This window comes from Pectinophora gossypiella, chromosome 25 (assembly GCF_024362695.1).
Source record: "Pectinophora gossypiella chromosome 25, ilPecGoss1.1, whole genome shotgun sequence".
Taxonomy (NCBI): Eukaryota; Metazoa; Arthropoda; class Insecta; order Lepidoptera; family Gelechiidae; genus Pectinophora; species Pectinophora gossypiella.
Window position 1 is genome coordinate 5,873,817 of NC_065428.1, and position 18,175 is coordinate 5,891,991.

Here is an 18,175-nt window from a genome sequence, read left to right on the forward strand (position 1 = left end):
TATATTGAAGAATTCGTCTTTCTAAAGCCGAGTAATGGGCCAGTGGGTTAGTCGGCCAAATCCGTAGCCTAGAGATGTAAAACAATCAATTTAAAACGTTTAAAACCAAATGTTGCCGTTTGAAACCCCAAATGAACAGTTTTAAATAGTTGAGAACTCGCTTACAAAAATAACCGAAATATTTTGTACACTAGATTATGGGCAAGTTTTAGTCATCTGACTTTAAGTAAGTACCTAGTTTATAGAAAATTAGTACATATACACCTACCTACACTACAGGGTGTTAGTGACATCGTAACGAATACTGAGGGGGTGATTCAGACCATGATTCTGAGTTAATATCAAGTGTAATTTTCCGTCGTTCTGAGTTGATATCAAGTGGAATGAAAATTACAATGGTTTTTTTAAATGATTTTAGTTCCATACTTTTGCCACAGAAAATTTTACTTGATATCAAGTCAGAATCATGGTATGAATCATCGTGTATGGTTTATTTCGGTTTTAGATGGCTGTAAACGGTTTCGTTTTAAACGAGTTGGTTTATTGGTTTTAAACCGGCCTTACTCCCGACCTATTTCTAGGCATAACAAAGCACTGTAGGACCTTTGAGCACAGAAATTTAAAAAATATAAAATTCTTATTCTACCACAAGAATCTATCTAAAAGTTTTAATACAAGCAAAATAGATTTACAATGACTCAGGGATTCTCCTGTAAAGTTACAGCATGGCTTCCGACCAAAGTCGTTACTAACTTCAGGTTGGTGAAAAAATCGATACAAGTTTGTAAGTTTACGACGTGAAGTTAGCTGCTAGTTGACTGTGTAGAAGTAAATTGTTCTAAAGTGTATCTACTTATATAACTTCTTTGCTGGAATAAATAAAAAAAGGTAAGTAAGTAAGTCAATAAAAAAAATAGAATGTGACCGAAAAAATAAAATAAAAAAGAACGGAGAGAAAATAATTACTATGCCTAATTATTTAAAGCTCGGTGAGGTGCGGGCACTTAGTTCATCTTGCGATGAATGTACCTCTGACTACCCCAATTGGGACATAGTCGTGAACTTTTTGGACGCCACATTACATAGACAAGTATACAGATGAATATAGTTGATGTTGCGTTTCGAAATCACCACCAATCAATATTCGATTTATTTCATTTTCAGGTTGCCTGGCAGAAATTGCTGTGTAGTAACAAGGCCGCTTATTGTGCTTATTTTATATGCGTAATATATGCGCATTATTGATTGATTGATTAATTTAAAACGACCGACTGCATTTTAGATTTAATTATGGTCTAAAAGCACAACGTAACAAAGTTGCAAAAGCTTAACTAACTGGGCCAACGTAATTTCAGCTTCAAACTTTTTACGTTTAACGAATTTTAATTTAATACGGTCACAAAACTATATTACAATCAAGTGAAATTTTAGACCAGTCTTTGTGTAAAACAGGAAAAAAGTTAATTTACATTTTTGCACCGACCCAATTCATTCTCAAAGGCTACATTTTAACTTTTTGTGATGTGAAATAAAGACCCATAATCCATTTATAAAAAAACCCATATTCCCGAGAAATGCGTTTTGGAGGTATGTGACATGACCTGTATTGGGCTGGTTTTCCCATCGGGATGCAAGATCTGACAGCAATCGTTTCTTTAATAAACCGGAACCATTAAATCTTCGTATTAGGTTAGCGGACCCTGTGAAAACGGGACAACACTAGGGATGTGATAATACCATGTCCTTCATGTCTATATTTTTTATGGTTTTATTTCGGCTCAATGCAAAACGCAAAAGGGGGCGGCCCAAAGAGACCTGGCGACTCTCGGTTGACCGACAAGTTGACCGAGAGTTGAAAACTCTCGGCATGTCATGGGAGCGTACCACAGAGACTACAAAAGATCGCGAGGAGTGGATATTTGTCATAGCCCTAAATCCCTGTTGGCAACATCAAAGTCTTATAATAATATATTTTACTGTAATTAATGAAATGAAATAAAATTTTATTCGCTCAATTTATATTTATTAGTACCACTCTAGGTACAAAAGATCTAAAATATATATTGTAACAAAAAAGTCCATCACTCAACCATATAGCGTACGAATATTAATATTAAATAATTTATAATTTAAGGAACATACTTACTTTAAATAAATCTGTCTTAAAAAAAAAAATACATATTTTAAATACACAAAAAAAATTAACCTTAATTTAAATAAACGGTTGTGACTTTAAATTAAAATATTCATTCACTGAATAAAAGGCATGGTGAATAAGAAATGTTTTAATTTACTTTTAAATATTGGCAATGGTAACTCCTTTATAGTAAATGGTAAGGCGTCATAATTTTTAATACAGATACAATTACATTATTATTGGTTAGAGTTAAATTAGTTCTCATACCTAATAATAATAAAACCATAATATATTTTGCTATGGCAATATGACAGGACTTACGCCACGGACTTTGCCGACTACGCATATTTTCTTATTTCTCGCTAACTTATATGTAAATAATTTCCTAGTTTTTAATTTAATACAGTCAACTTAACATCTCGAAGAGTTTTTATTTACCGGAGCAACCGTCGCCTCCAACCATCCCAACAGGGGATAAAAGGATTAGAAGAAGATTGGCTCAATGCTACACCGACAAGAGTATGACTCTTACTTTACAGGACAACATAATATAAGCTATAGACTATATCCCCACTATGGTTGTCAGAGGTACGGTCACGAGCATCAATATGCAAACATTTTTGTACCATATCACAGGATTTTCTTTGACAAATTGCACTGTTAGGTCTCACTAAATGTCAAACATGTTAGCGCGACAGAGTCCTAAAGTGGGTACATTATATTGCTCATGACTGTACATCCATCGCAAGATAAACTAAGTACCTACACCTTACCGAGCTTTCTGTTAGACCAACGTGATTGGAAGCCGTATCGCCGTCTCAAATTCAAAGTCAAATTCAAAAATATCTTTTTTCAGTAAATCAGAAATCAGAATCATTTATTCAACGTAATTATCATGGATAAACTTGTTGAAGGTCAATGTAACATTTCTGAATTTACGTCATTTCGCAAGGTGTTATGGCTGAGGAGAAGAAATGACAAGAAACTGCAACAGCAACACATCTTTTAAACCAATAAGGGTACATTACAAGTTATTTAATAACTAGAGGAACACATTCAATACCAGACATTTACAGACGTAGGTAACATTGTTACACTTTGAATCGTCAATTTTTACATAACGAACGTCTCATCCGCCTAAAACTACTGCAGCTTCACACAAACACACACGTTACAGAAGTCAAGACACAAATAATTTTCTGATAAGCATTAATAAGAAAAGTGAAGGTAAAGTTATACTTAAGTACAGTTGGTTGGAATAAGAAATCGCAAAGTAAGGAAACAGGTCTGTTGATAAAACTTACGACATTATCGCGTTCCGAGAGATTGCTGAGATAAAGTTGCCGACGACAAAATTTGGGTAAACGAAAAGGTTTCTTTGGCCGAAAAGTTGCTTGTTTTTGTTTTACTCGGGTTGTTATTACAAAGCACTACATTTTTTTATGAAGATGAGACGCTATGACACTTATTGTGCAGCTGTAAGGGTCTCGTACACAGCAGCCGGATACTGGAAGACCATGTAATGGACTCCAAGGATATCATGGACCTTCCTTCTAAACATACACTGGATCTTATCAACCGGATTGGTCTGAAGGAGAACTTTTAAATTAGGGACTTGGTCACGGGTTGTATCAGCTCGAACGATACTTTATGCACTCTATTACTGCAACCTGCGTATATTGCGATTGTCGTCTTAAGCCCTACTCTATTTAGATATGTTAGTGACATCTTAACGAAAACTTTGAGGCATGTTTCTATTTAAAGTATTTTATTCTACTTATTCTTTTTTTATTCAATGATTCTATTTATAGAGGTTATGGATTCTTTTTATATCACCGGTAAGATATATATTTCCACAAAGTAACGTCTGATTTATATATTGCATCTGAAATTTAACTAGTTATTTTTTCAAAATATTTTTTTTTATTATTATTTCAAAATCCCATTTTTAATCAACTCTCGGTTTCACAAAAAGCTTCCAATTGTCACAAAAACGGGCAATAACAATGAACCGCTGTCGTTCAAATCCCAAATCCATTAATTCTGAAGCTACAGACAACAATGGAATCACAAACACACTCTGGAATACACATTTCTACATCAACATGTACAAAATAATACAATACTCATTTCTCTGATGATTTAATCCTTTTATTTCGAAATGATTGCTACGATTTGATAATTAATTCATTAAATGACGGTATTATAATGACATAAACGTGTGTATATCAGCCCGGTCTGCATGTCGACTTTGCGGCGCGCGGCGAATTATATCGAGAGTTTCGGCCAATAAACGCGAATAAAATCTACGTATATAGACGTCGAACGGCTATTGGCCGCCACGAGGGCATCATACTATAGCATCATGCCTGTATTCCTAATGGCGTAGGCAGAGTTGTATAGTAAATACACTTTATATACCTACTCCTCACCGTCTAGCATCATCTCCTTAGCGTCGTCATCACGTTTTTCACAGGTTCCCTTACCTAACCTGAAGATTTGACAGGTCCGGTGTTTTACTGCTGACTGGCGACTGCCTGTCTAACCCGCGAAAGGAAAACCAGCCCAATATAGGTTAGGTCACATACCTCCGAAATACATTTCTTGGAAATGTGGGGTTCCTCACGATGTTTTCCTTCGCCGCTGAGCACGTTATAAGTAATCATTAATGATCCAAACATGAATTCGAAAACAAATTTGAAAATCTCGGAATCTTGGATTCGAACCTGCATTCTACCAACTGGGCTACTACGCCTATAAGGAATAACACTGCGGTTTAAGGCCCATGTAACACGGGGCGAGCCTATTGAAAACTAAAAAAATAAAAAAAGTAATAAAAATAATAATAATATTAGAAATTTATGTAACGTCTTAAACCTAAATAAAGATTCTATCTATCTATCTATTGTAGGAGTTTGTATTGTGGCGTACCTAATAGAAATAAATCCTTTTTCTTTCTTTCTTTTGCCATGAACCGGTGACAAATTAACGGGTGATTTTTTGCTGGACTAGTCCCCACTGGTTTAATTCGCAGAGTCTCCGTATCACGGGCCCAAAACTCGAGTGTCTGTATTATATAAAAGTATAAACAGGGTGCCCCAAATTGAAAAGTTAGATAGAGGGGCTCATTGGCTACCAGAGACACCCCCATCTATGTTCAGCGATTATTTGCACTTTAGGATGTGATCTATTTTCTACCTTTTTGCAAGGTCCAGACCTTAGTTCAGAAATCATAATTTTGCCGCTATCTCTTTCAAAATAACTATTTTATATTGCTTCGTACTTATTTCTAAGGAAGTGGACACCTAGCTGAAATAAAATAAAAATAGCCAAATCGAAGATAAAAAGAAAGTTAATGGAAGTCATATAAAGTTAAAAAAAAAGAAATACCCACAAACTACAAATGCTAGAAGTCATAAACTTTGCATGGGGGTTCCTTTTAGGTCCCAGGTATAGAATAATAACACTAAGTATAGAACGGCAACTCTCTGCTCCCCACCAGCGACTGAGCTAGGTTTACCTCACCTCTTTCGGTCTTACTTTATTCTTCAATCGTTGTGATATTATTATATACTTATAAATAATAAATGTAGTTCCGTTGACCAACGGGTACATTCGCCCCTCACTTCTTACCTGTCACTCGTGACGTGCGGACGTGCCTTCGAGCTGCGGGCTTACTTACTGATTACCAATACTTGTATCATTTACCTACCTGTACTTGCTGTGACAGCCCAGGAAATAACAATCGTTTCGGCGTTAGACGTCATCACGTCACACACACAGATGCGCGTGTACGATAACGTAAATGTGTAGTGTCTGTGTAAAACGAGGTATTTGGTATGAAGTGTCCGGGGTGTGTCTTGGTTTTGTTACAAACTTTTGACGCGGGGATACCGGTTGAGAATTGGGATCAGGGTTCCCTGGATTTTGGGTTCTAGGGATTATAAGGTTGGTCCACCAACCAGTAATAGAAAGAGGGTAGTGACGAATACTTTGTAGGTGTACTCTCTGTGTAAAATGAGCTGTTTTGTATGAAGTGTCCGGGATGTGCCCAGAATTCAGGCCTCTGTATTTTTAAAAATAATGTCTAGCTCAGTAAAATTAGTGATTATATTTCAATAAAGATACAGTTTTACTTTAGCTTCAATGCGCGGTACAAGTTACATGTGCCAAAGTGCAAAAGTCAGTGCTGTGACATTAATTAGCATAGTGATGTATCAATCGACGTGCGGCCGACTGATTTTGTTTTATATATTTCGAACGTGAGGTCTTCATACAAATGTTCCTAAAATTCCAGCGTGAAAATAACCTTTTAACTTTATTCATTTAACTTTCTGAATTGGGCCTGTTGTGCCGTTCCTCTTTGCAAACGAATGAACTCGAATGCCAGTTGTTTTGATATCGCCTTTGTTATTGCGAACGTGCGGGCTTGATTCTGTGAAATTTCAAAACGAAATTTCAAGCGAAAATAAAAAAAGTAAATTTTCAGAAATACATACTTAGAATTTGAATTTGGAGTACATACTTGACGCCCCGACCTATATCCTCTCGGTGCTGGGTTTAATTCTCGGTCTTCTTATCGTGTGGGTTGTGAGGTGGAATACCAACCTCATCAACCCTGCTATCAGGTTATGATTGAGCCGCCAAATGCCCCTGACATGGCTCATGTAACGATTACTCACTTACATCAGTAAATAGTAACCGGGACCAACGGCTTAACGTGCCTTCCGGATGCAAATTATCTTCTGATTACTTGTGGCTCCTCCGTGCTTCGGAAGGCACGTTAAGCCGTTGGTCCCGGCTGCATTAGCAGTCGTTAATAACCACCAATCCGCACTGGGCCCGAGTGGTGGTTTAAGGCCAGATCTCTCTACCCATCCATAGGGAAGGCCCATGCCCCAGCAGTGGGCACGTTAATTGGCTGGTGATGATGATGATGCCCAGCAGTGGGCGTCGTACGGCTGATGATGATGATGACTAGTCTCTCAGACACCCTGAGCCGTGGTTGGCGCCCAACTGGGCACCCACACGCCTGTTGTCTTAATTTTTTGTGCCGAGTGACAGCCTTCAGCTCCCCATTTGTCCGGCCAAGTAATGCCATTTGCGGCAAGTCTACAATAAGTTACGTCAAAAAAAAATACATATCAACCCACCTGAAGGAGAGTTCAAAAATGTTCATTTTTGAACTCTCCTTCAGAGTTCAAAAATGAATTAATACTCAGGCAACTATATTATAATATGTTTTATATTATACTTAATTTTATCATACTACGTAAATATTAAAAAAACATAATTTGCAGCGTGTGTTTACGTGAACACGATAAACTCAAAAACTACCAAACGGATTTTCATACGGGTTTCACCATTGAATAGAGTGATTTAAGAGGAAGGTTTTAGAATATAATTCATTAATTACCCTTTTGAAACCGGGGCGGGTTGCTTGTTAGAGCTAAATATATGAGTAGACCCACGTATAATCCGAAGTCTAATTTCCGTTAACTTTTGATGCGCATTTTATATCGTCACTGGAAAAGCAAAATTACGTAAGCGCCAATATCGTAATATTGCAGTCAATGTTTTAATGTCTTACTAGATACTTATAGAAAATGAAAAAAGCTATGTAGTATGTTACTATGTTACGTTGACGTCATGTAAATTGAATAAATGGATAAAAAAAACGAAAAATAAACTTTAAATTACTTTTTCCCGAAATGGCCTCTTGGCGCTTACGTATTTTTGCCTTTTCAGTGACGATAATACGTAATGTTGAAGCGGATCCCAATTCGAGTAGGCAACGAAACTTCAAACCGCAACTGAAATAATTATATTAGCTGTCCATTGCCACTAGTGAATGTAAAACAGGGAAACATAATAAAATTGTGGTAATGTTCAGATGTCAGGGGCTTACTAACCGAATTTACTGTGGACGGTTGAAGTTAAATGGAATTGTTCCTAATGGAATAGGGACAACAAAATTTTCAGCATCATCTCCTTAGCATTATTCCGTTTTTCACAGGGTCCGCTTACCTGAAGATTTGACAGGTCCAGTTTTTTACAGAAGCGACTGCCTGTCTGACTTTCCAAGCCGAAGAGAAAACCAGCCCAATACAGGTTAAGTCACGTACCTCCGAAAATGCATTTCTCGGGATTATGGGTTTCCTCACGATGTTTTCCTTCACCGCTGAGCACGTGATAATCATTTATGATCATGAATTCGAAAACAAATCCGGCAATCATTGGTTTAGGCATGTTTTTTTTTAATTGGTTTAGGCATGTACTTGATTCGAACCACAAATTGTTTGTCAGAGACGACAAACTTTTATCTTTTTAATTATATTATCTGCGAGGAGTGGACGAAAAGTGGGAAGGCCTTTACCTAATAGTCACGTACTGCAGGCTAAAGTCAATGTGATGGTGTGAACTCCAGTCATGCCATTCATCAAGAATTGAATTGAATTGAACACCAGTCATTTGTTCGCGAAACTCGTGTAAGTTATGCCTTACCTAGTACAAATCGATGATGGACTGCTTACCTACTAATTATAGTAATATTATAATGCTATTTGGCCATCTCTCTATGGGTACAGATGTATAGTTCACCGTGCTTTCAAGTAAACAGAATTATATTTCGTGCACAGATGAAGGCCAGGGAAGCAAACATGAAATATTCAATGATCTGTCTCGACCGTGGCCAACATTAAAACAGATGGGTACAGGAGAAGTCGAGATGCTTTAAATATTTAACAGAGAACTTGCGGCAGACTCATTGTAATTTAAAGGAAAACTATTTATGGCGCTGCCTGGTAGATATTGCAATCTTATGTTTACAATGGTGCATAGCAATTGGTGTAGTCGCTTCTGTAAAAAACCGGACCTGTCAAATCGCCATGTTAGGTAAGCGCCGTCTTCTTCTCTCGTGTGGGTTGAGAGGTGGATTACCAACCTCATCAACCCTAGGGTCAGGATTACTATTGAGCCGCCAAAGGCTCCTAACATGACTCACGTAACAACTACTTACTTACATCAGTAAGTAGTAACCGGGACCAACGGCTTAACGTGCCGGATCGTCTTACTTTCGGACAATCAGGTGATCAGCCAGTAATGTTCTAACCAAACTAGGGATCAATGTTTAGCTAAACATGTCATGGACCTGTATAATTTATTCCATCTCTGTATACCGTGTTTAAAGCAAATAAAGATTCTATTCTATTCTATTCTATTCTATTCTATTCTAAAGAAATTTTTGTGATATTTCCCCACCGGGATTCCAACTCGGGACCTCCGGATCGTGAGCCTAACGCTCAACTACTGGACCACGGAGGACGTTTAGCGCCCTCTAAAAACAGGATAAGGTTAGGGAGATGTTGATGATGATAACATTGGTGCACAGTAACTCTGACACCAGGGATGATGAGGGTGGTCATCTACCTCACAACCCACCAAGATTGGTGCTGGCTGATTCCCGTACACACCATCTAATTTCATTTTAAGTTATACCTGTCATTTTCTAATCCGCCGAATTATAAGGTACGGGTAATCGACAGGCGTAAATGTTAAGGATGACACGTTAATTTAAGGCAGAAATGTAAATTACCCTCTAAAAATTTTACATTGCCCAATAACCCGACAGAATTAAGTTGACAGCACACGTCAAACGGGTTGCATATTAGTGAGATATCTATTTGATATGGCTAGTTACAAAGTCCCTCTGTAAGTTTTCCGGCTTGCCCGAGAAGGTAAGCCGAAAGCCTTTGTTTTTTTTATATTTGCTTGCAGTCTGGCAAGGAATCTTTTCCTAAAAAAATGTATTTCAGTTTCATAATAAGTAAGTTTGACATTATCTCAAGTAAATAAATGATTAACGATCTTTTTTTAGGCTTTAGTAAGAAAAAGTGCTGAACTTTCTTTATTGCTTTTCAGTTACAATATTTATTAGAAATGTATCTTTTGAAGAGAAAATACTTCAGAAGGAAACTTGAAGTGGCTTCTTTAACAAGATTTTGATCGGTTTTTGTTTAGACTATTGACGTTATAATTTTATTATATAAGTTCGCTTTATGTCTAGTAAATAAGTTTGTAGAAATTTTCAAAGAGTAAGTAGGTACTACTAGGTAGGTAGGTACTTACCTACGTTTATAAGGCGATTCTCAAACGATGCAGATTTTGTTCTTGTGTTAGACATCAGCGGATTACATACAGTCAATACGACCTTGTGGAGTTCCCGAGTTCGAATCTCAGTAGGGAAATATGACAAAAATGACTTTGTGATTTCTAGTTTGATTAGGACATTACCATGCTGATCACCTGCTTGTCCGAAGGTAAGATGTTCTTGTGTAGCGTCTTTTTTATTTTTATATTCTTTCTTTTCTGTCATACAGTTATTAAAGACTTCGATACCCACCCCGCGTGGTCGATGATTTCTCTCATTCAGAGTTTACCGCTATCAACACAATATAGAGTCGATTAATTCTTTCAAATATTATACCTTCAGACGACGCCCTGAGCCGAGGTTCGTGCCCAACTGCGCACCATCTGACATGTTGTCTTAAATTTTGTACCGGGTGAGAGCCCTCAGCGCTTCCCATTTTTCCTGCTAAGTAGTTAAAGCCATCTACGGCAAGTTTACAATAAGCCACGTCAAAGAGAAGAAAAAAAGTGACAACCCATTGTGTTGTGTATTGAAAGAAACAACAAGGCAAGTAGCTTACTGGACAGGTATCTCAAATGAGAAAAGTGCAAGGAAAATGTATTATATTTTCCATGAAACAAGATGTTGTGAAGCTGTCTGAAAATACTTTCACGGCGTCATGCCAACAGACTTGTTGAAGTCACGACAGAAATAGCTACGAGAGGGAATTTTATACATTGTTGACGCTTGCGACAAGTTTCTAGAAAGGAGGTGTTTTGTCCAAAAGTTGGGTGGGAAACAATCTGAAAACTTTATATTTGATCTGAAAACTTTCCCTAAGTGTTGTTTTGTTTGCCGCCCAGAGTAGTCTATTTCAAAGCCGTACTAGGATTCCTGTCCTCCTACTTTAAATAGTACAAACAGCAACTGCTGCTTTCTGTCAGGTTCCAGGTTACAGTCACTGTGACTCGCCTCTTCCGTTCCGTTCCCACTCGCGTCAGACAGAGTACTGCGAGGCGGAAGGCAAGAGGGCGACTACTGCTCTATTTTACCTTAAAAAGTAGCACGACCACTGTTGGAAACACCAACATTACCAACGTAATTTTCGCTGTCAATTTGACAACCAACGTCCTTTTTTTTGTAGCTGTCATAATTTTTTGATATAATATATAGTTCTCCATATTGATTTATCGAACATCGTTCGCATTGTAGTCAAAAATACTTACAAAAATATACGTGAAAGTGCTACCAACAAATCGTGGTTTTCTTCCATTGTGCTTCCACCACACACCAGCCCTTCAGCCCAACAGAAGTTGTACACCACAGATAATTGATAACACGTGGTTTCCAGGACTTGTGCCCGGTTAATGGCAGTAGGCTCACCACCAATTACATGGGATTTAAACATAGCTGGCGAAGAGTGGGCGTATATACCATAAACCTCTGCTTACCTCTTTAGGGATACAGGAGTAATCGTTCAAATATAAGCCTTCGACTATATCCCAATCGGGTTTTGGTCTCAATCACATGATGAACAGAGTACCCACAACTCACCGAACTTTCTGTTAGACCGACGTGATAGGTGGTGAGCCGTATCGGCGTCTATAATGGTCGAGGCAACTGTGTTAGTAAAAACTGCACTTAAATTAAGATAAAGTGAATAACTCATTGATGCTAGGCCGGTACCGGGGTTCCAACCGGCGCTCCCCGAATAAGAAGCGAGCCCGTCTATGGTCATGTCATCATGAATTTCCGGCAAAGTAGTTAATGCCATTTGTGGCAAATCTACAATTAGTCACGTCCAAAAAACAACATATCATGAATAAAATACTTTCCGTCGAAATTTTAAAAATTACTTCTATAATAAGTTTGTAGATGTACCTACACAATACACATGTACTGTACAGTGTTGTTATCCTAAGTACCATTATTTATTTCCAAAATATTTTTCATTTATAAACCTTTATTGAATTAAAGCGAAATGTACTTAAGTACGGAGAACTTTCAGTTCCTAATTTGTTGGCTCTGCGTGTCTGAGGCACATAAAATTAAACAATTTAAAAGAATCAATATAGTTATCTCTATATCTCTTGTTTAGTCTCTAACTTGACACGACTTGACGCCTTTTTAGTATCTTCATCACGAATACATATATCCTTTTTGTCCAACCAATCGACGATAAGGAGGGTTATGCCATTTTTAGGTACATATTTGAAAATAAGTGTACGGTTACGAGTACTAATATGAACGTTGATAACATGTCACATAAACATTTTTGACAAATTGAACCGTAAGTCTCTTTAAATGTCAAACATGATAGTGCGACAGGGTTCTAAAGTGGATACATGATATAGCTCATGAATGTACCACATCATCCCTAATTCAAAAGCTACGCTCTTGTCGGTGTATGCTATTTTGTTGGGGAAAAATAGAGCAGTGATTTCCCTCTTGCCTTCTGTCCCACAATACTCTATCTGACGAGAGTGGGATGGCGCCCAGCGTAGTTTATTTCAAAGCCGTACTAGGTGATGAAATCTAAGGGAATGCAAACAGTGCCTGACAAAACTTGAAGAGCAATGTCACGCTTATCCGTAACGTTCTTGAAATATAGACAGGCTTGCTCTCTGTCATCGATCTCATCATACGCGCTCATCTACATCTCTGTATTTTAAGAGAATATCTCATTAGTGCTTCGGAGGGCACGTTAAGCCGTTGGTCCCGGCTATTAGCCGTAAAACACCTCCACCAACCCGCAGTGGAGCAGCGTGGTGGAGTATGCTCCATACCCCCCGGTTGATTGAGGGGAGGCCTGTGCCCAGCAGTGGGACGTATATAGGCTGTTTATGTATGTGTTATGTATCTCATTAAAACTGTTAATTACTACATTCAAACGGGGTTTAATTTCATCAGGTTATGGGCCCAGCACGCTTCCACTGCTAGGACTCCTGACCGCCGCTGAATAGTACTGACAGTTACTGCTGCCCTCTGTCAGGTTCTAGGTTACAGTTCCTGTGACTCGCCCCTTCCGTCTTACATTGCAGTATCGATGGCTCCCATTTCCGCTTCTGTAACCGTAGAGGTATTCACCCGTTTCTCTGAGCAAGTGTACGGTCACGAGCATTAATATGTATACACTTTGGTACCATGTCACATTAACTTTTTTGACAAATTGAACCGTAAGTCTCACTAAATGTCAAATATGTTAGTGCGACAGAGTCCTAAAGTGGGTACATTATATTGCTCATTACTTTACCTATGTACTTATCTATTATTATAAAATATGCGACAAGCTTCCCTTCAACTCTCAAGGAACCCTGATGTTCACGGTCTGTAGAAGTTTCCACATCGCTTGCTAATCGAATACACTCTGATTTCACCACTCGAGCGGGAGGGTGTTCTCGGGATCCTCTCAAAATAGTACTAGAGCTGTTTGCCATTTTCTCCGGCTTCCATGTTTAGTAGGAAAATATAACATTAATAAAAACGTTAGTTTTTTTTACATAGGTAGTCTCAGATAGAAAATAATTAATCAACTTAATATCGACTGCTACATCACTATGCTCATAAACACCACAACACTAGGTTACGCACTTTGACAGAACTACGTAATTCTTGACCGCGCATTGAGACGATTGTAAAATGTTATCTTGTTGAAATATAATCAATTTTTGTACTGAATTGGTCGTTCTGTTTAATAGTAGGTAGGTAATCTTTGAAACTACGTACTGAACCCATTTAAAAGTAGATTTTGTTATGTCAGTGCACTTTTCACTGACTCTGTTGGCTAGACTTTTATAGATGGCGATACGGCTCACCACCTATCACGTTGGCCTAACAGAAAGCTTGATGAGGTGTTAGTACTTAGTTCATCGGTCTCCAACTATACTGGACGCCGATTGCTGCACTCTCTGTTGCACTTGCGAGGCTTACGGGCGACCATAGTGACGTACCACTGTTGTGTCGATAGTAATAATATAAAAAATATATAATGTTTGCACACAATGCGCCCATCCCTAGCGCAGCGATATTTATGGCACCGCGGGCAGCGAGCGCTTGATTTTAGTATAGTCAAATCAGTTACTTTTTACTTAAACGTCAAAACACGAAATTACTATTAGTGTATAAAGGAAGCTAGTGGACCCCAATATTAATTTCTCATACGACGAAACTTTGCAGTATGATAAAGGAGAATACATACAAAAACTTCGTTCCCTACTCTATATGGAATTCGTATGAAAAAGCACCCTCTGACGTCATAGAAGAACATGATAAAATGTCCTCAGACTTATTATTACGTTTTTCATGATCAAAATTCATAAATAATGTTAAATACTTTATTTATTCGTAGGTTAAATAGAAAAAGATAATGTTTTTCTTCAGTTTTGGATACATAAACTCACGCCTATTTCCCACCGGGGTAAGATGAGGCTATGGAATTCCATTTGCTTCGATCCTGATACTAGTCTTGCTTCTCCACATTTATCAATTGTCAGTTCGTCAGTTTTAGGTCTGTCTTTATTTAGTAATCAGATATTATAAGTATTTTCAATTCGTCATATTTTTTCTAAGACCTATTCGGCGTCCGAAGGACGTAATATACGGTCCCGACGACCCGATTACTCTAGCCGAAGAGGCGGCCAATCAGCTCGCGACAACAAACATTTCAGGACCCCGATACCGACCCGCCGGCGTGGTCGACGAATTCCTTCAATCAGCGCTTATCTCTATCTTTGGCGATTAATTCTTTCAAATATTTTTCCTCAGACGACGCCCTGAGCCGAGGTTCGCGCCCAACTGGGCACCCTCAGGCCTGTTGTCTTAAACGTTGTACCGGGTGAGAGCCTTCAGCGCTCCGCATTTGTCCGGCCAAGTAGTTAATGCCATCTGCGGCAAATCTGCAATAAGTCACGTCAAAAAAAAGTCTAAGACCTAGGATACTACGAGATTCTGTCATAACTGACTGACTTACCTTTATCATCAGCTCGGAACTCGGCCTCGAGCTCGGCCTTGCTGGGCTCCGGCTCGGGCTGCTGCGGCTGCTTGCTACTGGCCTTCATACTCATTGATTTCCTAGTCTTGTGCCCCCTGAACACTGCCTGGATCTTGGTCGCCGCCTGCTCTTCCGACGGGAGGTCCTTGTCTGGTTTGTCTGTGGAAGAAGACAGGAGAAGTTAGAAAATAATGTTATCTTCTTCTATCGTGTGGGTTGTGAGGTGGATTGCCAACCACATCAACCCTGGTCCGGGTTACTATAGAGCCGCCAAAGGCCCCAGACATGGCTCAAGTAACGACTACTAACTTACATAAGTAGTAAGTAACCAGGACCAACGGCTTAACGTGCCTTCCTAAACACGGATCATCTTACTATAATGTCGTAACCAAACTAGAGATGAGAAAGTAATTTTTGTGATAGGTATGTCCGCACCGGGATTTGAACCTGGGACCTCCGGAGCGTGAGCCTATAGCTCAACCACTGGACCACGGAGGCCGGTAAAGTTATGAAGCGCGACAAGAACAGCTGTCTCCTTCTCTCATGTGGGTTGTGAGGTCAGTGACTGATATCACCAACCCTGGTGTCAGGGTTTCTATTGAGACGCCAAACGCCCCTGACATGGCTCATGTAACGACTACATACTTACTAAGTAAATCACAGCTGAGAGCGATGTTAAATTGTTTTTTTTTTTTTTGAATTTATTTCCTAGATTCAATTATAAGAAGATTTGGCGTCCATTCAAGAAATAAAACAAAAGGACATTCTTTTTGTTTGAAACAAAGTTAGTTTCTATTTAAATCCGTTCGAATTTAATACCCTGCCAAATTGAATTCGGCTTGAATGAGAATATGACTCAATTCTTTACTTATACATTTACGTATACTGTGATTTTCGGGAAAGGTGTAGTTACTATTGAAGTACTCTGTGTAAGGTGATTCTCACACTGCCCCGCATGATGCAGCGTAGCGCGTGGATGCGTGTTCTTCCGTTGCTTGTAAGTATCTCCGTTTGTATAGAAAACACGCACAGTCTAACACACAGAAAATGCATCCACGCGCGTTCATGCGGATCACGCGCATACAAGCGGAGAAACATGCACCCCCGCGCGTAGGTGCGGGGCGAGACAAGGTATGGCACACCGAATCCCGCAGTGCCGCGCGTGATTTTGGAACGGCTTTGAATGAAATGAGAGCCGCCGTGCGTTAATCTACAAAACGCCCAGCGCGTGAGTGCGTAAAAAACCCACACGATGATGCAGATCTGCGCTCCCGCAGGTATGCGCGTAGGTGCGTCGACACGCAACATGCAGCATGATGCGGGGCAGTGTGAGAATCGCCTAAATACTATTAAGCGTCGTATTTCTTTTGGCTTTGCCCAACCCATTTAATATCACAGGCACGCCTTAATAATAAAATACTTTATTGTGCTTAATAGCACCAAAATGCACACAACAATATAATCGTTAGATTTACATATTTTATGCACACATAAAATGTTGTATAATAAATATGGAAAGGGATGCTTAGATGGTTCGGACATGAAGAGATAATGAGCGAAGGTAGACTTCATCATCATCAGTTTAAGAGCCACGCTTTTGTCGGTGCAGCATTTTCCATGCTACTTTTTAGAAGGTAGACTTACGAAAATTATTTATGATGCGGGTGGAAGTGGAGCTTCGATGTGGCCATTTTAACCCCCACAGGTCAAGAGTCTACACCAGCGAGCATGCATGAAGTCTTTGATGAGAGTAGAAGGAGTCCCGTAATTTCAGTGTATGTACAGTCATGAGCACTATCATGTACCCACTTTAAAACCCTGTCGCACTATCATATTTGACATTTAAGGAGACTTACGGTTTAAATTGCCAAAAAAGTTAATGTGAAATGGTTGCAAAGTGTAAACATATTAGTACTCGTGACCGTATACCAATTTCTTTCGCCCTATGGTTGCATGGAAGAAATTGCTGTTTAGCAACAAAGCCGCCGATTGAACTTCTGCTGTCATTTTGTAATTGTATTTTATGTTCTGTTAACGTACAATAAACTGTTTTGAATTGAACAAGCGAATGTGGTGTGTGAACGAGAAATAGGCGGGATCTTAAGGATATATGTCATCATCATCATCATCAGTCCATTAACGTCCCCATTGCTGGGACACGGGCCTTCCCTATGGATGGATAGAGAGATCGGGCCTTAAACCATCACGCGGGCCCAGTGCGGATTGATGGTTATTAACGACTGCTAATGCAGCCGGGACCAACGGCTTAACGTGCCTTCCGTTAGCACGGAGGAGCTCGAGATGAAAACTTTTTTTTTGTGGTCTCCCATCCTATAACCGGCTTTTGCGAAAGTTGCTTAACTTCAACAATCGCAGACCGAGCGCGTTAACCGCTGCACCACCGAGCTCCTCCACCTAGGATATATGTAGCAAATATGAATTAAAACTCATAGCTTTGGCCTGTGAATCACGGGCTGCGACTAAAAAGCAATCAAAGCCATGGACTTTCGGCTGAATATCCAATGACGTCGTGAAGACTATTCGGCTTAATTGAAAAAGTTTTCCCTTTGTATTATATTGAGAATGCGGAATATTGCGGGATGTCCCTAAAAACAATTCCCAGAAGTTTAAAGCCGGATTTAAATTGGAAATTGTTTTTTTGTCATAAATTGTTCATTTTAATAACTAACTGGTATACTTGTAGTACTTCTTCTTCTTCTAACGTGTGGGTTGTGAGGTGGAGTACCAACCTCATCAACGCTGGTGTCAGGGTTACTATTGAGCCGCCAAAGGCCCCTGACATGGCCTGCATGGTGACTTGTAGTACCATTGTTAGTACACATTACATAAAGAGATCACTCGTATTTCCGTTTGGAATAATCCCCTGTAAGTCACAAAACGGGACAAAAAAAAAACGCCT

At 39.2% G+C, this 18,175-nt stretch overlaps 1 protein-coding gene across 1 annotated transcript in view; it reads right to left on the reverse strand.

Moving 5' to 3' along the window:
* LOC126378220 (sperm surface protein Sp17) overlaps positions 1-18,175 on the reverse strand; it is a 147,379-nt gene that overhangs the window by 61,982 nt on the left and 67,222 nt on the right. Inside the window, exon 2 of the mRNA XM_050026442.1 lies at positions 15,235-15,414. Within this exon, the coding sequence (XP_049882399.1) occupies positions 15,235-15,328 (94 nt within the window). The 5' untranslated portion in view covers positions 15,329-15,414. The remainder of the gene's footprint in view (positions 1-15,234; positions 15,415-18,175) is intronic.